General features: G+C 38.2%; 1 protein-coding gene across 1 annotated transcript; it reads left to right on the forward strand.

Moving 5' to 3' along the window:
* Positions 1-22,326: 22,326 nt before the first annotated feature.
* LOC112805487 (protein FAR1-RELATED SEQUENCE 5-like) lies at positions 22,327-24,267 on the forward strand. Its single transcript, XM_025847863.1, has 2 exons — positions 22,327-22,428; positions 22,678-24,267. Exons 1-2 carry the CDS (start codon positions 22,327-22,329, stop codon positions 24,265-24,267), a joined length of 1,692 nt encoding a protein of 563 aa, XP_025703648.1.
* The last annotated feature ends 270 nt before the right edge of the window (positions 24,268-24,537 follow it).

Genomic DNA, 24,537 nt, shown 5'->3' on the forward strand with positions numbered 1-24,537 from the left:
AAGAATGATGAAGCCATCAACAAGGACATGATGACCAAGAATGTCCCAGGAAAACTTACAGAAGAAGACAACAAGCCACAGAATTTGAAGAAAGGAAAGCAAATCATGGAGGAACCAATTCCAAAACAACATCAAGTGGAGAAGAGCTCAACATCACCACTGCCTTATCCACAGAGATTTCACAAGGAAACAAAGGATCAACACTTCCACAAATTTCTTGAGACTTTCAAGAAGTTGGAAATCAACATACCTTTGGCAGAGGCTTTGGAGCAAATGCCTCTGTATGCCAAGTTTCTAAAGGAGCTCATCAACAAGAAGAGACAGTGGAATGAAAAGGAGACTGTAATGCTCAGTGAAGAATGCAATGCACTCATTAAAAAGGGACTCCCTCCCAAGCTTGAAGACCCTGGAGGTTTCTTCTTACCATGCACTATTGGAAACCTACTCATTAACAAGGGGATGTGCGATTTAGGAGCAAGCATAAATCTAATCCCATATTCTCTAGTGAAAAAGCTTGGCATAGAGGAGGTGAAACCAACACAGATGTCCTTGGAATTGGTGGACCAATCAGTAGTATATCCTAAGGGGCTGATTGAGAACCTTTTAGTTAAGGTTGGCAAGTTCATCTATCCGGCAGACTTTGTGATCCTGGATTCTTCAGAAAATGGAAGTAACTCCATAATACTTGGTCGACCATTTCTGGCCACTGCTAGAGCCATTGTGGATATAGAGCAAGGAGAGTTAACCCTCAGGATGCATGAGGAGAGCATCATCCTGAAAGTATTTCCAGAATTACAAAGGGATGAAGAAACAAGCAAAATGAGTGATGATCTTCTTCCAAAGCAATCAACTGACAAGGAAGTAGAACAGAAAAACAAACAGATGCAAGAAGAAAAAGGGATTCAAAAGGAAGCAGGGGTGATAAGCAAGAAGGAAGGTATTACAACCCAAGTAACTGTCAAGAAAGAAAGATCAACAAGAAAGAAAACGATGAAGAGCAAGAAAAAGGCTCACAAAGGTTGGAAGAACAAGAAAATCCCAACTGAAGGATTTTCTAAAGGTGATAAGGTGCAACTAGTATATCAACAGCAGGGAGCAGAAGATTATTACACTGTCAACCAAATACTTTCTCTTGAGCATATGGAAATTGAGCATCAAAGCACACAGAGAAAGCTGACAGTGAGAGGTGACAAGTTGAGACATCACCAACATCAACCACCTTAAAGGGAGGTCAATGTCAAGCTAATGACAATAAAAGAGCGCTTGTTGGGAGGCAACCCAACCTGAGGTAGTTTTCTTTTTCATAGCTTTTTCAATAAAAATGTTGAATAATTGGTATGCATTGCAAGGAGCTAAGTTTGGTGTTGCACACCAAAACAATTTGAGGGAGAATGAAAACTTCTAAGTTTGGTGTTCCACCAAAAATATCATTTAAAAACACACTCTCACCTCTTGCATGATTCTAGCTCCAAGCAATCGAACACATTATTCAACTGTTGAATTGTTTTCTAGCTTTAATTTCATTAACCCTTAGCAAGGATACATGGTTTCAAATATGGTTGACTTGTTGCATCTGAGGCAGTGGCAAACAATTAAGTTTGGTGTCCCTACACCAAAAATCAATCCTAGAACCACACTCAGTTTATACATACTAACCATATAATTAAGGGCTTGAGAAGCAAGCAACTTTGAGGATTATGCAGGACATGAGTCAACAATTGAAGACATTATGCATCTTAACTCAAAGAGAACACAACAGAAGGAAGAATCAAAGGGCTGCAACTTCAAAGGTTGTATCTGAACTTAATCCTTGCTGCTGTGTGATATTTTGAATTTAGAAATCATTGTATGTCTTGCTAAAGTGTTTATCTAGTTGCAAGTGAAATTGTTTGCTAAAAATGATAAGTCTGCACAATGCTTGTTATCCATCACTTAGCTTGAAAATTGCTTTGTTTCCCATATGCTTAAATAAAAGAGTTTGGTTTGAATTGAAAAGTAAAATATCCAATGTTGCATAAGTATGAATGGAAGTTGGTGGTGGTATATGTGTTTGATTAAATGCATAACTCATGAAATAATTGTTGCATAATATCATTCTCATCCAATTGTGAGTTAGCTTGCTGTTACAAAGACTCTTATCAATAATGAAAAAGCCCTTGGTAACAAAAATAGAAAGAAAAAGGGAAAGAAAAAGCCAAAATGGCCAGAAAAACAAAGAATAAAGGTTGGACACCAATAGCTTGAACCTTAGGACATATGCCTGTGGTGTTCTTGTACTAAGATCTGCTTGGATGAGTAAATTCTAAGGGGTATTTTAAAACCCGGTCACTTAGATCAACTGATTTGGGATGGCCAATTGAAAATCCACAATAAAGAGCAACTTAGATACAGAACATTTAGTTATCCAAAGAGATGCTGGGCATCAATGATCCTAGGAAGAATTAGTGAGCCAAGTGTCTGTGGTGGAGAGATGTTGAGTAAAAGAAAGAAACAAATAAAGCCAAAGGCTATTACTGCAACATTTGACACCAAACCCCCAAAAGAATAATAAGCTTGTTAAGCATTGTAAGCCAAGAAAAGTTAGCAAGGGAGGAATCAAAAAGTGAGTCTTATAACAGCAAGTTTAGCAAACCTTTGATGCAAAATGTATATCATGTAACAGCAACAATAATTTAGTTATCATTGTCTGCATAATGACCCCATAGATTAAGTTCTGCTATCTGCATAATAAGGATATGTATTCTTTTCTTATTCATTTCAATTTCTCTTAGTGTTGATGCTTGCTTGGGGACAAGCAAGATTTAAGTTTGGTGTTGTGATGACAAGTCATCATATACCCATTTTCAAGCTAATTTCACTTGTTTTGTTAGCATTTATGCACTTTCTTGCATCCTAAGTAAGTGATTTGGAGTGAAAATGCATAACTTCTCTAAATCAAGCAACCACCATGAAATTAATGATAAATCATGAGGTTTAAGCTAATTTTAATTGAACTTTAATTGATTTATAAGCCTCTTGAATTTAGTGATACTTGGAGTGGTTGTTTTGGTTTATTATAGGTGAAGAAAAGAAAAGAAAAGGAAAAGCGTGGCCTAAGAAGTGTAGCCTAAGGAAAGGAAAGCGTGGCCAAAGCAATATGAAGCGTGCCGCATGCAAGGGGGAGGCAACATTGCCCTCCACAAGGGCACACTGCCCTCTAGGAGGGCAACATAAGAGAACCAAGAAGAGAAGGCAACTCTGCCCTGCCCACTACAAGGGCAGAGCACAAAATGTGCCTTGGGACCAAGAGGAAGAGAACCTTGCCCTGCCCTCCACAAGGGCAGAATCGGGCTCTCCAAGGAAGAAATTCAAGGGAAAAATGTCACCCATGCATGCCACAAGACTCGAACAAGGAACCATGAGGAAGCCAAGAACTAAGGTTGATTGCCGTGCCAAGAAGCCAAGGAAATTAATTGAATTTGTGCCCCAGCCGTGTTTCGAACACGGGACGTGGAAGAGGGAACTCTGCCCTGCCCTTGGCGCGGGCAGGGCAGCATTTGGATTGGCGCACGATCCTGGCGCATCACGCACGATTCTGGCGCACCAACTCTCATCCCTGGCAGCATCTGGCGCATCAACTATCGTCCCTGGCAGCATCTGGCAGCACCAAAATTTCCTGCCCTGCCCTCCGCGAGGGCAGGGCAGCATCCTATGCACCAAGCTCAATTCTGGCGCACCAACTTTGGATTCTGGCAGCACCATGACACGTTCTGGCAGCACCAAGACAAATCTGGCGCACCAACTTTTCCTGCCCTGCCCTTGGCGCGGGCAGGGCAGCGTTCCACGCACCAGCTTGCACCACGGACGCACAAGGCCGCACCAATCATCCGCACCATGCATCAATTTTCTGCCCTGCCCTCCACAAGGGCAGGGCAGCCTCCTGGGAGTGACTTTTAATGGGCCAAAAATTCAAATTAAAAATCCATTTGAATTCATTTCTTCACCAAATCAAAAGCCCATCCAAATCCCAAAATCCAAGAATAGAAAGTGTATAAATAGAAGCTAGTTTGATGTAATTAGGGACCTTTACCTTAACTTTTACCTTTTGACTTACTTTTGGCTTAGCCTTTGAATTTGCACTTTCTTTGAGCTTTCTTGAGAGACTTGACCGAGAGCTAAGAGGATCAAGGGAGAATTGACTGATCTCCTTCCTCATTCTTACTCGGGCAATTCTACTCTTCTGTTTCTGAGTATTGGGTGTGTGAAATTAAGGAAATTCTGTCTCAATTCCCATTCAAACTCTTTTCAATTTGTTTTCTGCATAATTCAATTTTATTTCTGTTCTTCTATTGCTTCTTCTTTAAATTTTCTGTCAATTGCTTTGTGAACTTGGATCTAGGAAGGCAAATAGAGATCTAGGCTCTGCTACCTAGTCTCTTGAGACCTGAGACCAAAATTTACTTTTGGGTTCTTCTGTGAACCGTTGCTGCATTTTATTTTCTTTCTGTTTGAATGCTATTTGCTTCTGATTCAATTTTTGCTCTCTTAATTGTTGCAATTTACTTTCTCTTGGTTTAGATTCTGCAATCCCAGTCCTCAAACCCCTTTTATATTCAAGCCATTTATCTTTCTTGCCATTTAAGTTACTGTAATTTACATTTCTTGCACTTTAAGTTTCAGTCATTTACTTTCTTGTTCTTTAAGATTCTGCACATTTACTTTCCTGTTCTTTAATTTACTGCACTTTTCCCTTCCCCCTTTACATTTACTGTCATTTACTTCTTGTTAAACACAAATCACTCAACCAAAACTTGATTCGCTTGACTAAATCACCCACTAAACTAAAATTGCTCAATCCTTCAATCCCTGTGGGATCGACCTCACTCATGTGAGTTATTATTACTTGATGCGACCCGGTACACTTGCCGGTGAGTTTTGTGTTGGATCGTTTTCCACACATCAATACCCATCAGGCGTGATTGAAAACATGATTGTCAAGGTTGGGCCATTTGCCTTTCCCACTGACTTTGTGGTGCTGGAAATGGAGGAGCACAAGAGTGCAACTCTCATTCTAGGAAGACCTTTCCTAGCAACTAGACGAACCCTCATTGATGTCCAAAAAGGGAAATTAACCCTGAGAGTCAATGAGGACGAGTTTAAGTTGAATGTTGTCAAAGCTATGCAACATCCAGACACCCCAAATGACTGCGTGAGCATTGATATTATTGACTCTCTGGTAAAAGAGGTCAATATGACTGAGAGTCTCGAATCAGAGCTAGAGGATATCTTTAAAGATGCTCAGCCTGATCTGGAGAAACCAGAGAGAATAATAGAACCTCTAAAAATCCCTCAAGAAGAGGAGAAACCTCCCAAACTCGAGCTCAAACCATTACCCCCATCCCTGAAATATGCATTTCTGGGAGAAGATGATACCTTTCTTGTAATCATAAGCTCTACCTCAAAGCCACAGGAAGAGGAAGCACTAATTCAAGTGCTGAGGACACACAAGACAGCTCTTGTGTGGTCCATCAGTGATCTTAAGGGAATTAGCCCAGCCAGATGCATGCACAAGATCCTATTGGAGGGTGACGCTAAGCCAGTGGTTCAACCACAGAGGCGGCTGAATCTAGCCATGAAAGAGGTAGTGCAGAAGGAGGTCACTAAATTACTAGAGGCTAAGATTATTTATCCCATTTCTGATAGCCCCTGGGTAAGCCCTGTTCAAGTCGTCCCTAAGAAGGGTGGTATGACAGTGATTCATAATAAAAAAATGAACTGGTTCCTACAAGAATAGTTACAGGGTGGCGTATGTGTATTGATTATAGAAGACTCAATACAGCCACCAGAAAGGATCATTTTCCTTTACCATTCATAGACCAGATGCTAGAAAGACTGGCAGGTCATGAATACTACTGCTTCCTGGATGGATATTCAGGTTATAATCAAATTGCAATAGATCCCCAAGATCAAGAGAAAACAATATTCACATGTCCATCCGGAGTATTTGCATACAGAAGGATGCCATTTGGCCTGTGCAATGCACCTGCAACCTTTCAAAGGTGCATGCTCTCTATTTTCTCTGATATGGTAGAAAAATTTCTGGAAGTCTTCATGGATGACTTTTTAGTATTTGGAGACTCATTCAGCTCCTGTCTTGACCATCTAGCACTTGTTCTAAAGAGGTTCCAAGAGACTAACATGGTTTTAAACTGGGAAAAATGTCACTTTATGGTGACTGAAGGAATTGTCCTTGGGCACAAAATTTTGAACAAGGGAATAAAGGTGGATCAAGCTAAGGTAGAGGTAATTGAAAAATTACCACCACCTGCCAATGTTAAGGCAATCAGAAGCTTTTTGGGGCATGCAGGATTCTATAGGAGGTTTATAAAAGATTTTTAAAAAATCGCCAAACCTCTGAGTAATCTGTTAGCTGCTGACACGCCATTTATCTTTGATAAGGAGTGTCTGCAGGCATTTGAGACTCTAAAAGCCAAGCTGGTCACAGCACCAGTCATCTCTGCACCAGACTAGACATTACCATTTGAACTGATGTGTGATGCCATTGACCATGCCATTGGTGCAGTGTTGAGACAAAGGAATGACAAGCTTCTGCACGTCATTTACTATGCTAGCCGTGTTTTAAATGACTCACAGAAGAACTACACAACCACAGAAAAAGAGTTACTTGCAGTGGTTTATGCCATTGACAAGTTCAGATCTTATTTAGTAGGATCAAAAGTGATTGTGTACACTGACCATGCTGTTCTTAAATATCTACTCACAAAGCAGGATTCAAAACCCAGACTCATCAGATGGGTGTTGCTTCTGAAGGAGTTTGATATAGAAATAAGAGACAGAAAAGGGACAAAGAACCAAGTAGCAGATCACCTGTCCCGAATAGAACCAGTAGAAGGGGCGTCCCTCCCTCTTACTGAGATCTCTGAAAACTTTCCAGATGAGCACCTCTTTGCCATCCAGGAAGTGCCATGGTTCGCAGACATTGCAAACTATAATGCAGTGAGATTCATACCCAAAGAGTACAGTAGGCAACAATCAAAGAAATTGATCACGGACGCAAAGTACTATCTTTGGGATAAACCATATCTCTTCAAGAGATGTGCAGATGGAGTAATCCGTAGATGTGTGCCTAAAGAAGAAGCACAGAAGATTCTCTGGCACTGCCATGGATCATAATATGGAGGACATTTTGGAAGTGAGCGAACAGCCACAAGGGTCCTCTAATGTGGCTTCTACTGGCCTACTCTCTATAAAGACTCCCGAGTGTTTGTACTTAATTGTGACAATTGCCAAAGATCTGGCAATCTGCCTCACAGTTATGCCATGCCTCAACAAGGGATCTTGGAGATTGAATTATTTGATGTATGGGGTATTGACTTCATGGGGCCTTTCCCACCATCATACTCAAATACTTATATTCTGGTGGCAGTGGATTATGTATCCAAATGGGTTGAAGCTATTGCAACACCCACTAATGATACTAAAACAGTGCTGAAATTCCTCCAGAAACACATCTTCAGCAGATTTGGTATCCCTAGAGTACTAATCAGTGATGGGGGTACTCATTTCTGCAATAAACAACTTTACTCTACTTTGGTTCGATATGGAGTTAGCCACAAGGTAGCTACTCCATATCATCCACAGACAAATGGGCAAGCTGAAGTCTCTAATAGAAAACTTAAAAGAATCCTGGAACGGACTGTGATTAACCGTAGAAGGTATTGGGCAAGGAGCTTGGATGATGCTCTGTGGGCATACAGAACAGCATTCAAGACTCCTATAGGAACTTCTCCAAACCAGCTGGTGTATGGAAAAGCCTGTCACTTGCCAGTGGAACTGAAACATAAAGCCTATTGGGCAACCAGATTCCTAAACCTTGATGCCAAGTTAGCTGGAGAAAAACTATTGCTCCAGTTAAATGAGCTAGAGGAATTCAGACTCAATGCTTTCGAAAATGCAAAAATTTACAAAGAGAAAGCAAAAAGATGGCATGATAAGAAACTGTCATATAGAGTCTTTGAGTCAGGGCAGAAAGTTCTGCTATTTAATTTTAGACTCAGATTATTCCCCGGGAAATTGAAATCCCGGTGGAGAGGTCCATATGTGATTACAAGTGTGTCACCATATGGATACATGGAGCTTCAGGATAATGATTCTAACAAAAAGTTCATTGTTAATGGACAGAGAGTCAAACATTATCTTGAAAGCAATTTTGAGCAAGAATGCTCAAAACTGAGACTTGATTAAAGCTCAGTAATAATCTAGCTAAAGATAATAAAGAAGCGCTTGCTGGGAGGCAACCTAGCCATTAACAAAGCTTAATTGTTAATTAATTGATTTTTACAGGTTTATGTCAATTATCTTCAAGGTAAAATAGCAATTTCTTGAGTTCATAGAGTTACAGAAGGATTCAGAGGATAAAACAGCAAAAAGGAAGCTCACTGGTGTGAAAAAGCCAGTAAGAGCTGTTTTGGGCATTGAACGCGCAAAAGAAGCATCTATTGGGCATTCAACACCAGTAAAGATAGCTATCTGGGCGTTAAACACCAGAAAAAAGCATCTTCTGGGCGGTAAATGCCAGAATGAAGCATCCTCTGGGCGTTTAACGCCGGATTTACAGCTTCCTGGGCGTTCAGAAAAATGCTCAGTGACAAAGGCATTCCTGGCGTTTAACGCCAGCCAGAAGCAACAGCTGGGCGTTACATGCCCAGGAGAAGCTACAAATGGGCGTTAAACACCCAAAACATGCAGTGTTTGGGCGTTTAACGCCAGGATTGTGGGGAGGAGGCGAATTCGTTTCCAACGTAATTTTCTTTTATTTTTCATGTTTCAATTCATAATTTCTTGCATAAACATGTTACAAACTCTAATCTTCCAACCTTCAATTCCAAAAATTTTTAATCCTAATTTCTAAAATCCCCTTTTCAAAAGATATTAAATGTATCTTAATTCATAAACACAAATCCTTTTCAAATCCTCTCCAACTTCTTTTCAATTTAAAAAAAAACTCAATTATCTTTTCAAATTCATCTCAAATCTTCTTTTTTAAAAATTCAGATTTATCTTTTTTAAATATCTTTCATAACTTTTAAATTTTAAATTACATCTTTTTCCTATCAAACTTATCTTTTACAAATCATATCATCTATCTTATCTTTTTCAATATTTTCGAAAACCCACCCCTACCCTTTAAATCCACATTCGGCCTCCCTCCTCTCATCCACCATTCGAAATTAGCTCTCCTTCTATCCCTCTCCTTTCCTTTCTTTTGCTTGAGGACAAGCAACCCTCTAATATTGGTGTGTTTATCCGTGATCACTAAGCCATACCCACTAAGATCATGGCTCCTAAGGGGAAGCAAACCACTCCAAGAGGCAAGAAAGAGAATATTCCAAAACCACTTTGGAATCGAGGGAAGTTCTTAACCAAAGAACATTCAGACCATTACTACAAAATAATGGGTCTAAGATCAATGATCCCGGAAGTCAAATTCGATCTGAAAGAAGATGAATATCCGGAGATCCAAGAGCAAATTCGAAATAGGAGCTGGGAAATCCTAGCTAATCCTGAAACAAAGGTGGGAAGAAATATGGTTCAGGAATTCTACTCTAATCTGTGGCAAATAGATAGGCAGAGAATATCTGGAACTATCCTCTATGACTATCGAACCTTGGTCAGAGGAAAGATTGTTCACATCTACCCTGACAAAATCAGGGAGATCTTTAAGCTACCTCAGCTGAAAGATGACTCCTTTAATAGGAGTATGATGAGAACAAATAAGGGCTTGGACAAGATTCTAGAGGACATATGCCTCCATGAAACCAAGTGGCAACCAACACCAAGGGCGTCCCAAATCAACTCAAGAGAGAAGATCTCAAACCAGTCGCCAGAGGCTGGCTGGACTTCATTGGGCGTTCTATACTGCCCACTAGCAACCGCTCTGAAGTCACTATTAAAAGAGCAGTGATGATCCATTGCATTATGTTGGGAAGAGAAGTGGAAGTTCATCAGCTGATTTCGTGTGAACTTTACATAATTGCAAACAAGAACTCCAAAGATGCCAAATTGGCTTATCCAAGCTTAATCTCTATGCTATGTAAAGATGCTGGGGTAAAGATAGGAGTAACTGAGTATATCTCGATTGAGCGATCAATCACCAAAATATCAATGGAAAGACAACAAGTGCAGGACGACCCCATCAAGAGGAGAGCACAGGAATTCCTCCTGGAGATCCCTCAAATTGAATACTGGGAGCATCTTGAAGTATCTGTTGCCAAGTTGCAAGAAGTTATGGACCAAATAAAGGAAGAACATAATAATCAAAATAGCATGCTTTGCAAACTACTTGGGGAACAAGAAGAGCAAAGGCGTGACTTGAAGGAACTGAAGCGTCAAAAGCTATCTCTTGAAGGACCAAGCACCCCACAGACTAGAGGAACATCTATTTCCTAAAATAAAGGTTGTTGAGTCCTAATCTTAGCTTTAACTTTGTGATAGTTATTCTTATAGGAATTTACCTTAGAAGTTGTATATGAGTAGTAAGTAGTATATCTATTTTGATTTTATCTCCAAGTAAGCTATAATTTATTTTTCTCATCATCATCAAACATGAATAAAATAGTAGAATTTTTAGAATAAAGAGGCAATAATTTTTCGAGTTCTTAATAAGGAAACTTCTAATTATTTATATGTGGTGGCAATATTTTTTGTCTTCTGAATGAATGCTTGAATAGTGCATACTTTTGATATTAAATTTTATGAATGTTAAAATTGTTGGCTCCTGAAAGAATGATGAACTAGAGAAATATTATTGCTGATCTGAAAAATCATGAAATTGATTCTTGAAGCAAGAAAAAGCAGTGAAAAAAAAGCAAAAGAGGTAGAAAAAGCCAATAGCCCTTTAAACTAAAAGGCAAGGGTGAAAAGGATCCAAGGCTTTGAGCATCAATGAATAGGAGGGCCCAAGGAAATAAATCCAGGCCTAAGTGGCTAAAATCAAGCTGTCCCTAACTATGTGCTTGTGGCATGCAGGTCCAAGTGAAAAGCTTGAGACTGAGTGGTTAAAGTCGTGATCCAAAGCAAAAGAGTGTACTTAAGAACTCTGGACACCTCTAATTGGGGACTTTAGCAAGGCTAAGTCACAATCTGAAAAGGTTCACCCATTTATGTGTTTGTGGCATTTATGTATCTGGTAGTAATACTAGAAACACAAAGTGCTTAGGGCCACGACCAAGACTCATAAAAGTAGCTGTGTTCAAGAATCAACATACTTAACTAGGAGAATCAATAATACTATCTGAATTCTGAGTTCCTATGGATGCCAATCATTCTGAATTTCAAAGGATAAATTGAGATGCCAAAACTGTTCAGAAGCAAAAGCTACTAGTCCCGCTCATCTAGTTAGAATCTGAGCTTCACTTAAAACTTTGAGATACTATTGCTTCTTGATTTCTTTTTATCCTATTTTATTTATCTAGTTGCTTGAGGACAAGCAACATTTTAAGTTTGGTGTTGTGATGAGTGGATATTTTATGCACTTTTTGGGGGTAATTTCATGTAGTTTTCAGTATGTTTTAGTTAGTTTTTAGTATATTTTTATTAGTTTTTAGGAAAAAATCATATTTCTGGACTTTACTATGAGTTTGTATGTTTTTCTGTGATTTCAGGTATTTTCTGGCTGAAATTGAGGGAGCTGAGCAAAAATCTGACTCAGGCTAAAAAAGGACTACTAATGTTGTTGGATTCTGACTTCCCTGCACTTGGAATAGCTTTTTTTGAGCTACAGAAGTCCAATTGGTGCGCTCTCAATTGGGTTGGAAAGTAGACATCCAGGGCTTTTCAGAAATATATAATAGTTCATACTTTGCACGAAGATAAATGATGTAAACTGGTGTTTAACACCAGTTCCATGTTGCATTCAGGCGTTCAGCGCCAGAAACAGGTTGCAAGTTAGAGTTAAATGCCAGAAACAGGTTTCAACCTAGCGTTTAACTCCAAAAACAGCCTAGGCACGTGAGAAGCTCAAGTCTCAGCCCCAGCACACACCAAGTGGGCCCCAGAAGTGGATTTCTGCACCATCTATCTTAGTTTACTCATTTTCTGTAAACCTAGGTTACCAGTTTAGTATTTAAACAACTTTTAGAGACTTATTTTGTATCTCATGACATTTTTAGATCTGAACTTTGTACTTTTGACGGCATAAGTCTCTAAACTCCATTGTTGGGGGTGAGGAGCTCTGCAGCGTCTCGATGAATTAATGCAATTATTTCTGTTTTCTATTTAAACACGCTTGTTCCTATCTAAGATGTTCATTCGCGCTTCAATATGAAGAAGGTGATGATCCGTGACACTCATAATCATTCTTAACCCATGAACGTGTGCCTAACAACCACCTCCGTTCTACATTAGACTGAACGAGTATCTCTTAGATTCCTTAATCAAAATCTTCGTGGTATAAGCTAGAATCTATTGGTAGCATCCTTGAGAATCCGGAAGGTCTAAACATTGTCTGTGGTATTCTAAGTAGGACTCAAGGATTGGATGACTGTGATGAGCTTCAAACTCGCGAGTGTTGGGCGAAGTGACAGGCGCAAAAGGATCAATGGATCCTATTCCGACATGATCAAGAATCGACAGATGATTAGCCGTGCTGTGACAGAGCATTTGGACCATTTTCACTGAGAAGATGGGAAGTAGCCATTTACAACGGTGACACCCTACATACAGCTTTCCATGGAAGGAGCCTTGCATGTTTGAAAGTGAGAAAGCATTATGTTACAGGAATTTAGAAGACAAAGCTTCTCCAAAACTCCAACATATTCTCTATTACTGCATAATAAGTATTATTTAATCCATGCTCTCTTGTTTATTTGCAAGTCAATTGATAACTATAATTGGTATCCTGAATAAGATTAATAAGATAACCATAGCTTACTTCAAACCAACAATCTCCATGGGATTCGACCCTTACTCACGTAAGGTATTACTTGGACGACCCAGTGCACTTACTGGTTGATTGTGCGGATTGCAAAAAGTGTGATTGCAATTTCGTGCACTATCCACACCATACTATTATATATTGTTGGAAAGCCCTGGATGTCTATTTTCCAACGCCTCTGGAAGCGCATCATTTGGAGCTCTACAGCTCGAGTTACACTTCTTGGAAAGTGAAAAAGTCAGTTGGCCTTACTACATGTTGATACCATATTCATTTTTACACTTTCGGGGTAGGTTTTCTCCCTAAAATTTAGTGTCCACCATGTAGTGCCATATATTCTTGGAAAGCTTTGGAATCCTACTTTCCAATGCCACTGGAATCACCTCATTTGGAGCTTTGTGGCTCAAGTTATTCTTGTTTGAAGAAGGCATGGTCAGGTTGCCGGGTGAGATTTTGCCCACGTTAGTGTCCACGTTAATGTAACTAACGTGGCCATTAACGTGGGTCTTCCTTTGCTTTACAAACGTTAGTGGCGATCACCTTTTCCGTTAACGTTGGCGTTTCCCTTTCCTTCCACGTTAGTTCCCACGTTAATGTAACTAACGTGGAAGCTAACATGGGTGTTCTAGCCTTCACAAACGTTAGCGGCGTTCACTTTTTCCACTAATGTTGGCATTTCCCTTTCCTTCCACGTTAGTTCCCACGTTAATGTAACTAACGTGGAGACTAATGTGGGTCTTCTTGCCCTTCGCTAACGTTAGTGGTGTTTACTTTTACCACTAACGTTCCATGCTCTCCTTCTTCAAAGTTAATGCCACTAACTTTCTCACTAACGTTGGGGCTTCTCTTTTCTTCCACATTAATGGCCACGTTAGTAGCACTAACGTAGCCACTAACGTGGCTCTTCTCTGCTTCTTGTTACCTGAAATCAATCAAACAAAGTGCATCAAAGTCTTGTACTTAATCATGGGATCATGCATCATCCAATTTATCATTCAATTCATGCATAATTCTCATGAAATTATTCAAAATTCACAATGTTTGCTTGAATCATGGTATGATTGCATTTTTAACCAAATACTTGCTTATTTCCTAAGAAAATGCATGAAACCAACCTAAAGCATACAAAAAATGGCTAGTAAAACTAGCCAAGATGCCCTGGCATCACAACACCAAACTTAAATCTTACTTGTCCCCAAGCAACAAAATAACTATGCACAAAAAATTCTCTTAATTGGAATGTATTGAAGAATTGCTTATGATGCCTTAGTGGGTGAAGTGAATAAGTGACAGTGGGGTGAACTCTAATTTGTACGCTTATGCAAGGATTTCAGTGCTCATTAGTCCTTACATTTTGGAAGTCTTAGATCTTAGGACTTTCATTCAAATGATACTATGGAAGTCTCTTTATAGATTGTCACCTTGAAGCAACACTTATTTTCTAGCATTTTTCTTTCTTTGTGGAATTTGGTCTCGACTCTAGGTGTCATGTATCAAAGCGGCTTTTTAAGATAAGCTTTCAATCAATACTCCTAAACCAGTTAGTCTAAGGTATTAGGTGTTGAAGCACCCCTTAGGATTTACTTGCTCAAGCCTCTCTCTTTGATACAAATCCACCACAAGCATTTAACTAGGACAATAACTCTTTGAGTTCTTGTTTCTTTCTTTTTCTTCCTAGAAATTGATGCTCAGAGCCTTGAGCTTGTTCTTTGTTTTTCTTTTTCTTTTGTTTTCTTTTGTTATTGCTTCTTGGATCAATAGATGTTTGAGAAATTCCATAATACTTCTCTAAACTTCATTTCTTGTCTATGAGCTCCCACGCAAGTTTTTACAAACATGCAACCTCAATACACAATCATACAATTAGAACCTCCACTTCTCTTAATCTTTTGCTTACCCCAAGATTTATAAAATTCTTCAACATTTTCCTTTCAAAGGAATGATTTCTTTGTTGCATTCTTAGAGATGTTGGGTGCAAATAAAATTCAAGATGATAATCATGATATCATAGCAACATGTTACAAATCAAATATCAAATTATGCTTATTCACAAGGAGTAATCACACATGCATACAAAGAAAATAGAAGACAATCATGCAATTTAAAGTGCTGGAAATAAGTAAGAGGAAAAAGGAAACTTTACCACCTTGTAATTCATCTTCATTGTTGTTGCCCATTTCCTCCTATTCTTTCCCTTCCCACACCAAACTTAGAATGATTGCTTATACTCAAGCAACAATTAAAACAGTGGTGATGGGGTCTATGATGGATCATGAATGTCTTAGAATGAAGTGTGAGTATGCATGTGTTTCACCAAGCAAGATTAAGGGTACAATAAAGGCACAAGAGATACAAACAGAGACATTTTGATTGCATTAATAAGTGGTGTGCATGGTACCTTGCATGAAAGATAAGTGGCAACACCAAACTTAGTGTGACACTCTTAATTTAGAATGTTGCAAGTACCCAGTAAAGATTGAAATTCAAATTGTTGCATGGCAACACCAAACTTAGAATGCAATCATATGCCAAATTATTGAAAGTAAACTAAGCAAAGCAAGGAAATGTTACCTACGGTTGGGTTGCCTCCCAACAAGCGCTCTTTTAATGTCATTAGCTTGACATGTTGTTCATGAATTTCTTCCTCTTCTTCCAGTTTGTTAAGAGGAATGACCTCAAGAGGAAAGAGGAGCCAGTTAATGCCCCTTGTTTTGAGTGCCTCTCTCCAACAAGCTTTCTTTTGTTGTTAGCTTGAGTAAACTTGCTTGTTGGGGTAGGGGTGGGATGATTTTTGGTTGACCTTTTCTTCTTCATGGATATTGTCCTTCTTTTCTTGGTCACCATCCTCTTTTTAGTGCTCATGTTGATTGCCTTCACCACCATGATTTCAGGACTTGGGTGTTGTATGATGGTTGGAGCATCCTCTTCATCAAGTGCTTCTTGAATTGCTAGTTCAATGAACTCACTCTTTATGCAACTCTCTATTTTATTGGAGTAGTGTGGACTCCCTTGATTGACTTCCTCCCTTTCTTCTACATAGTGTTGCATTGAGCCTTTTGGGAGTGAGTTTGCATGTTCCTTTGGCACCACTAGTAACCTCTGTGGGTATGGAGCCTTAGGCTTATATATTCTCACAACCTCCTCCTTCTTCATAGAAACATCACTTGGTATGGATGCCTCATTTTCTTGTTCTTCTGATTCCTCCCTTGTTCTTGACCTTTGAATGAACTCCTCTGTTTCTGGAGAGAGTGAAGTGGTCTCTCTTTGTGATCTCAGCTCTTCAATGAATTGTTCTTCAGAATAGAGTTGTGCATTCTGTCTCAATTTTTCTTCATGGTCCCTTTTTGCTATTTTTTCCTCTTCGTTTGTCTTTATTATTTCTTCAAAGAGGAGTTCTATCCTAGCGAGTCTATCTTCTTATCTTCTTCTTTTGATTTCTTCAATGATGAGTTCCATCCTAGCAAGTCTATCTAAAGGAGGTTAGGTAGGTTGTAATGGTTGGTCGGGGTTGGCTTGTGAATGGAATTGGTTGTTTAGTGGTTGTGTGTTCTAAAAGTGGTATGACTCTTGTGGGTAGTAGATTGAGTTTTGTGGATGGTGAAATGAATTGTATGGATTTGGGATAGACTTTTGTGCTGAGGCATACTCAAATGATGAAGAATTTAGACATGTAAAACTTGGAGGTGAGGTTGTATAATTGAGAGGTGATGGCTCTTGATGAATGGGGTATGAATGAGTGAAATCTCTTTGATTTTGATCTTCCCAGCCACAACTTGAGTAGTGATCAATTTCACCAAAATATAGACCATTTTGTGGCTCTGGAAAGTACCCCATTTCATGTTCTTGATACTTCCACCCACCATGAGCATAGTAAAGTGGATCATTCTGTAGTGGTGGAGAGTTTCTCATGAAATTTGATTGACTACAATATGATGGATGCTTCTTTCTTTCCTGCAAAAAGCTCTGTCTCAAATAATAATCACCAAAAGAAATTGGAATCTCCATTGTAATAAATGAGGGATTCTTAGTGAGGCAATATCACAAACAGTTAGTTAGCAAAAGAACATAAAGAAACAAAAGAAAATATAGACAAAAGAAAAGTGTCTAATCTAGTAGATCAATCAACCGGTAGTTTGTTAATCACAATTAATCCCCGGCAACAGCGCCATAAACCTGATGCACGAAAACTTCTCTCTCAACAAATTTCCCTTCGGCAAGTATACCGAATTGTCGTCAAGTAAAAACTCACAATAGAGTGAGGTCAAATCCACAGGGATTAACAGATTAAGCAATCAATGGTTAATTGATTATCCTAGTTAGACGAATCATATTGGAGTGATAATTAATAAGGAAAAGTAAATAGCATAAAAGTAAAGAAAGAAATAAAGTGCAAGAATGTAAATGGCAAGAAAAGTAAATGTAAGAACTAAAAATAAAATGAACATTGGGATCAAGAGATATTGCAATCCTCCGGATCAAGTTCATTCTCATCTCTTCCTCAATCAATGCATTCATTGATCTCCTTGGCAATCTTAAGTGATTGGATCCCAATTCCTTGGCAATCCAATCTCTCTAAGCTTGAATAATTTCCCAATTCCTTGATTTAATTGCTCATGGAAAGAGATGAAGTTTGGTCACTGATTATACCACACACATTCATAGATCAAAGTATTGGTAGGATTAAATGTCATAATATCCATCCAACCCCCAACCTAATCCAATGTGAGAGAGTATTTCTAGCATGATCTCCTCATTTCTCTTCCAAGGTTCTGAAGAGATCCAATTATGGAGAGCTTCTCTTCCAAGATAGCTAACCAATTGGATGAAGATCGAAAGCTCTCTAGTAAAATTAAGAGAAAAGAAAGAAGAAGAAGAATAAAAACTACAATTGATTCATTGAATCACAATAGAGCTCTCTAACCCAATGAAAAGAGTTAGTTGATCATTGCTCAACAAAATAGAAAAGAAAGAAAGTGCAGAAAAATAAAGATGAAGATTAAAACTGAAATTGAAACTTCCAAATTCATAAATGAAAAGTACAAAGAAAAGAAAGAGAAGGAAAAGTGTGTAAGGGGAGGGAGTCCGAAGACCCCACTTCAATCCCCAATTCCAGAATCCCAGTCTAGCCTTCCTTGAATGTAAAAACTAAGGCCTTTATATAGGCTCTCCTAAATTACAAAATAAAATTAAAAGTAAATTACAATTAAATGAAAATTCTTATTCTAGATGCTTCTTGTGGCCTTGATTGGTTGACAATTGTGGGCTTGCTTGCTTGAGCTTTGAAGTGGACTTGAGAGAGAAGTGAATCAAGTTGAGGTCCAGGTGCATAGCGTTAGTGCTTCCGTTAGCCACACTAACGCTACAAGTGTGGCGTTAGTGCTGAAGTTATTGTGGCTAACGTTATACTTGCTACCCAGTTAGTGTTTTTGGGGCTTAAAAGATACCTCTTGTTTGTGCTCCAATTTCATGCCCACTATAGACTATTATATATCTTTGGAAAGCTCTGAATGTCAGCTTTCAAACGCAACTAGAATCATCTCAATTCGACCTCTGTAAGTCAAGTTATGCTCCTTTGAAGTGGACAAGGTCGCTGGCATAGTCGCTAGCGTTACTGGAAAAAGTGAGTCACAATAACGTTAGAGATCAGGGGCTTAATATTGCCAAGTTCTGGAGCTCAAACTTAATGTCCATCCCATAATATTATATATTGTTGGAAAGCCATGGATGTCTATTTTCCAACGCCCTTAGAAGTGCATGATTTGGAGCTCTATAGCTCGAGTTACACTTCTTGGAAAGTGAAAAGGTCAGCTAGCCTTACTATAGGTTGATACCATATTCATCTTTGCACTTTCGGGGCAGGTTTTCTCCCTCAAATTCAGTGTCCACCATGTAGTTCCATATATGCTTGGAAAGCTCTGGAATCCTACTTTCCAATGCCACTGGAATCACCTCATTTGGAGCTTTGTGGCTCAAGTTATTCTTGTTTGAAAAAGGCATGGTCAGGCTGCCGGGTGAGATTTTACCCACGTTAGTGTCCACGTTAATGTAACTAACGTGGCCATTAACGTGGGTCTTCCTTTGCTTCGCAAACGTTAGTGGCGATCACCTTTTCCACTAACGTTTGCATTTCCTTTTCCTTCCACGTTAGCTCCCACGTTAATGTAATTAACGTGGAAACGTGGGTGTTCTAGCCTTCACAAATGTTAGTGGCATTCACTTTTCTACTAATGTTGGTATTTTCCTTTCCTTCCACGTTAGTTCCCACGTTAATGTAACTAACGTGGAGACTAATGTGGGTCTTCTTGCCCTTCGTTAACGTTAGTGGTGTTTACTTCTACCACTAACGTTCCATGCTCTCCTTCTTCAAAGTTGATGCCACTAACTTTCTCACTAATGTTGGGGCTTCTCTTTTCTTCCACATTAATGGCCACGTTAGTGACACTAACGTAGCCACTAACGTGGCTCTTCTCTGCTTCTTGTTACCTGAAATCAATCAAACAAAGTGAATCAAAGTCTTGTACTTAATCATGGGATCATGCATCATCCAATTTATCATTCAATTCATGCATAATTCTCATGAAATCATTCAAAATTCACAATGTTTGCTTGAATCATGGTATGATTGCATTTTCAACCAAATACTTGCTTATTTCCTAAGAAAATGCATGAAACCAACCCTAAAGCATACAAAAAATGGCTAGTAAAACTAGCCAAGATGCCCTGGCATCACGAAGTCCAATCGTAAGTTAGATAAAAAGGTTCAATTTTACTCTAGTAAGTTTCGAATCAATTTTGCTGTTTCTTTCAAATATTGAATTATTGCATACTAAAACTGTCCATATATTTTAACTGCATCCAATCCTTGGTGTTACTGCAGAGGTGAAAGATGTTGTGGCTTGTTTGAGTGCTCAAAAGTCTATTACTAAGGTAATGATCTTATTTCAAATGGCATTGTTCTTACGATGGATTATGGAAATACTTTATTGTGCTTGTAATAGGTTTAATGGCTAGTTAGATGTACTTTGCACTGTTATTATGTTCATAGACACTTTGAACATTTTTAGGGTTTTATGTTGTGTATTGCAATTGTTATTGTTTTAGGGATCAGGCATTCTGTCACTTAATATACATGTCTGCTCTTGTACTCATATCTGGATGAGCTTGTATTTTACTCTTGATGTGAGTATTCCAAAGAGAATTTTATTTTTGCTTTTAAAAGAATCTAAATTCTTCTTGTGCGAGAATCTCCGGCTTCAAACTTCAGATTTTTTATCCTTGCTTGCTCTGTTGCACATTCATATCCGGGCAAGTCTAGAACAAAAACAAGGGCTAGGTAGATAAAGGTTACAGGGTTACAGCCAGCATAAGGAATTCTTATGCGCCAAACAGATAACCTCTTTCTTTCATTAGGCTATGTATCATGGGGATGATGGACCCCTTGCCGCATTGGATCGGAAATGTGGCCATTTCACTATTTTACATTGATCCACAGCAGATAGAGGAGAAGACTAAGCCCTTCTTTTCTTTTCTTTTAGACTGTTTCAATTTCAGCGGGGCAGGAAAATGCTTTCAAAGATCGAGATTCATTTTTGATTCCGTCGAAGGTTAGTGGCCCTGCTTTTAATTTTGCTCTGGTTGCTGAATGCTCAGTTTTTTCTTCTTCCTTTTAATTTCTTAAATTTTTGTTTAAATGTTGTAATTTTTGTTGCTGTGTTGTAATTGTTGGGTTGTTGAATGATTATTTGATGTTGCCTAGCTTGTATAAAAATGAGATGTCTAACATAATAGTTGAGTGTTAATAGTACTTCTATGAATAAGGAAAAAGACTAGAGCTAGCTACTTGCCTAGCTTGTAAAATATAGTATGCATTTAATATCAGAAAAACTGGCCATGGCCGCCAACCTTAGCTTGGCACAATCCCATGCATGCTTACATTGCATTCATTATATCCCTGCTTTGTAGCCAACCTCCAAATAATTGAGCTCTGCACTTAGTCTTATAATTGAGCGTAGTAGACTGCATCATCATTCTCTCTTCTTTTCTTTATAACACTGTTTGATTGATTTTGAAGGAAAGATTTGACATGGTTATTCTTCAAGCTATGTAACTATAGTTGTAATAATAACATTTGTTTAAGATGTGTTGAAATTCAGATGATCACGTTTTTCCATAGCTATGAGATTTAGAAAAGTTGGGTGTTGGGGAAAGTTAGCCAGGGAAGACATATGGCCCAGCAGCCATAATAGCTGGAAAGTATAGATTTCATTTGGTTTCACTCATTAAAAATCCTCAGTTCTTGGTGAGTTTCTAGACATGTATACTACTTGTATAGTTGAAATTTTGAGTATAAGATGTGATGTTTATATAAATTAAAATTAATCACTTTTCAACTCACATAGAAGAGTCATAGTACCATACATTTAATTGTGAATTTTGTCAAAGGAAAAGCTATTTATCAGAAAATTCTAACCTTTATTATTGGATTTCGATCAGACTAAATTAAAATTAGTTGAATTTCTATTTTCTGATAATAAGCCAGAGAATTCAGTAATTTAGTAATAATAATAATAATAATAATAATAATAATAATAATAATAATAATAATTACCATATAATAATTGCTAATACGGTAATACTATAGTTATATTAAATTGTTAGTATTGTTAAAGGGTAAATTCACGACCTTGCCTATTAATTAGTTGTATATATGTATGTAACTTGTATCCAAATAGAGCTATTAACTCGTGTTTATTAATTAGTTGTATATATGTATGTAACGTGTAACCCCAACTTTATTCAACTACAGTGAAGATCCTATGAAATCATTGTCATGGATCCTTTATCACATTCTATATAACTTTTATAAATAATGAACAAAAATTTCACTTATTATTATCTCATATAGATTTATCTAATATCTAACATTATTGTTATTATCACCTTATCAAATAGAACACTTTTCACATGGGTAAGTTACTAGAGAAGCATGTGACTAAAATTGTGATCATAGAACATGGTAGTTGAAATAAATTAAGTGCATTTAGTGAATTTTATCACTAGAAAAAGTACAAATTGAATAAAAAGAAAATTATAATGGATCATACTCAATTTTCTTTCTTTATGCTCCTAGATAATAAGTCATTTCATATTTATTTAAATCTGTTGTATTCTTGTTTTCAAAAGAAAGACCATAGAAAAATAATAAGTCAGAGATTTTTTTTTCGTAACTCTTGGTTGTCATATAAATAACATTCTTATGCACTAATAGCTCTTAGGTTTCATAGAATTTGATTGACCAATAATTTTAATCATAAAAAAATGAGTTCATTTTGCCTATTCCATTCTCCCAGCATTTATTTAGTACCTAACATGTTAAAATTTTAAGTTCAGTCATGGAGAATGATGGCAAAGAGTCGTATAAGGATGGTGATCAATATGAGGATTTAAGTGTTGAGTATGAGTGCAGTTCCGATGAAAGTGATGATATGGTGGATGTAACTGTAGATTAAGCAGAGGCAGATATAATTAATGTTGATGGTTTTCAAAAGTTGATAACTGATTTGACCATCAAAGACATATGGGGACTGGTGTTTGATACAGAATCTCAAGTTTGTGAATTTTATGCCAAATATGCAAAGTGCTATGGATTTTTGTCCCAAAAAGACTTGAAGACGGTGGATGCTAATGGCAACATTAATATAAGATAGTTGGTTTGCAATAAAGCATAAAAAAGACATTGGAAGCACCTTAAAAGGGACAATTGGCAAAGGGAGCATAGGGCAATTACTCGTGTCAACTGCAGGGCAAGGATTCGGTTCATTCGTCACTATAGAACAGGTAAGTGGAAAGTCAGTGTCTTTGAGAGTGAACACAATCATCCACTGTGTCCAGCTAAGTACAGACATCTTATTACCGCGAATCGTGGGCTTAATGAAGCCGATAAAACACAAGCAGACAGCTTGCGAGCATGTGGTGTTAAAACTTGCCACATAATGGGTTACATGGTTTCCCAAAAAGGTGGATACGATAAAGTGGGTTTTACTAGCAAGTACTTACATAACCACATTAGTAAGACTAGGCGTGGTAAAGTGAAAGACGGTGATGCATTTGCTACGTTGGCCTATCTGTTGTCCAAGGCAGACAGTGACCTATTATTTCTAGGAAAGTTCACCTTAAAGGATGGTAGGTTGGATAGTTTGGTGTGGGTTGATGGAGCAAACGTTGTTGATTACGAATGTTTTGGCGATGTACTCGCTTTTGACACCACTTACAAGAAAAATGTCTACAACAAGCCCTTAGTCATATTTTCAGGGACAAACCACCATGGCCAAACAACTATCTTTGGATGCGCCATGCTCTTAGATGAAAGGTCCGAAACTTTCAAGTGGGCATTGAAGAAATTTTTGGAAATCATGTCAGAAAAACCACCCGGAGGCGTTGTGACAGACGGAGACCATGCTACGAGAGAGGCTATCTTAGAAGTATTTCCTCGTATACCACACCGCCTTTGTGCACGGCATCTGCATCGTAATGCGGTACAGAATATAAAAAACAAGCATTTTTGGGACGATTTTAATATATTATTGTATGGACAGTGTACCGTACAAATATTTGAAGAGAGATGGAGCGAGATCATATCCAAATACGGACTTGCCGAGAATGAATGGGTCCAGGGCATTTATAATGACAAAATGAAGTGGGCTACCACATATTTGAGGGAGCACTTCTTTGGCCGCATAAGAGCTACATCACAGTGTGAGGAAATTCATTCATTATTGAAGAACTATGTTGACAGTAAAACCAGTCTCCTTGAATTCATGCATAAATGTAGTGAAGTACTAAGGCATTACCAAAACAACCATCTTACTGCTAACTTTGAAACCTTTTATAAGTTTTCTGTTTTGACTACGTGCTTGGAAAGTTTTGAAAAACAAGCTGCTGAACTTTATACTAGAAATATTTTCAAACTTGTGAAAGATGAGATAGAAGCAGCAGGTGCCTTAAATGTGACTGAATGCCCAAACAGTGGAGACATTGTTGAGTATAACACGAGTGAGTATTTTAATCAGCAATGGCAATTTAAAGTAGCTTACAATAAAGACAATGACCTGTTTGCGTGTGAGTGCAGGCTATTTGAGACTCGTGGATTACCGTGCTCCCACATCTTTGGGGTTTTGAAGTATCACAATACAAAATGCGTCCCTTCATCTCTTATCCTGAAAAGATGGACAAGAGATGCAAAGATTGATTTTATATGCTCAATTGGCGAGCAAGACTCCGCTGATGATATAGTGCCCACACTTAGATGCGGTGCAATGGCATCAATTTGTTAGAAGCTTTGTGATATTTGTAACACCCTAATATTCAAATCCTTATGCTCGAGTCATAAGTCAATGATATTACGGTGGTACGACTCTCAGGTGGATTTTTAATATATAAACATAGGTAATTTCGAAAGGAGTATTAATCGAGAAGCCTGAAAAGAGTAGAAATAAAATCGCAAAGACGTATCACTCACGATTCGACAACGAAAAGATAAAACGTGAAGCCGAAAGCGATATATGGACAAGGCATAAAGGAGATTAAGAGATAGATAACAGATA

This window comes from Arachis hypogaea, chromosome 6, assembly GCF_003086295.3.
Source record: "Arachis hypogaea cultivar Tifrunner chromosome 6, arahy.Tifrunner.gnm2.J5K5, whole genome shotgun sequence".
NCBI classification, from domain to species: Eukaryota; Viridiplantae; Streptophyta; class Magnoliopsida; order Fabales; family Fabaceae; genus Arachis; species Arachis hypogaea.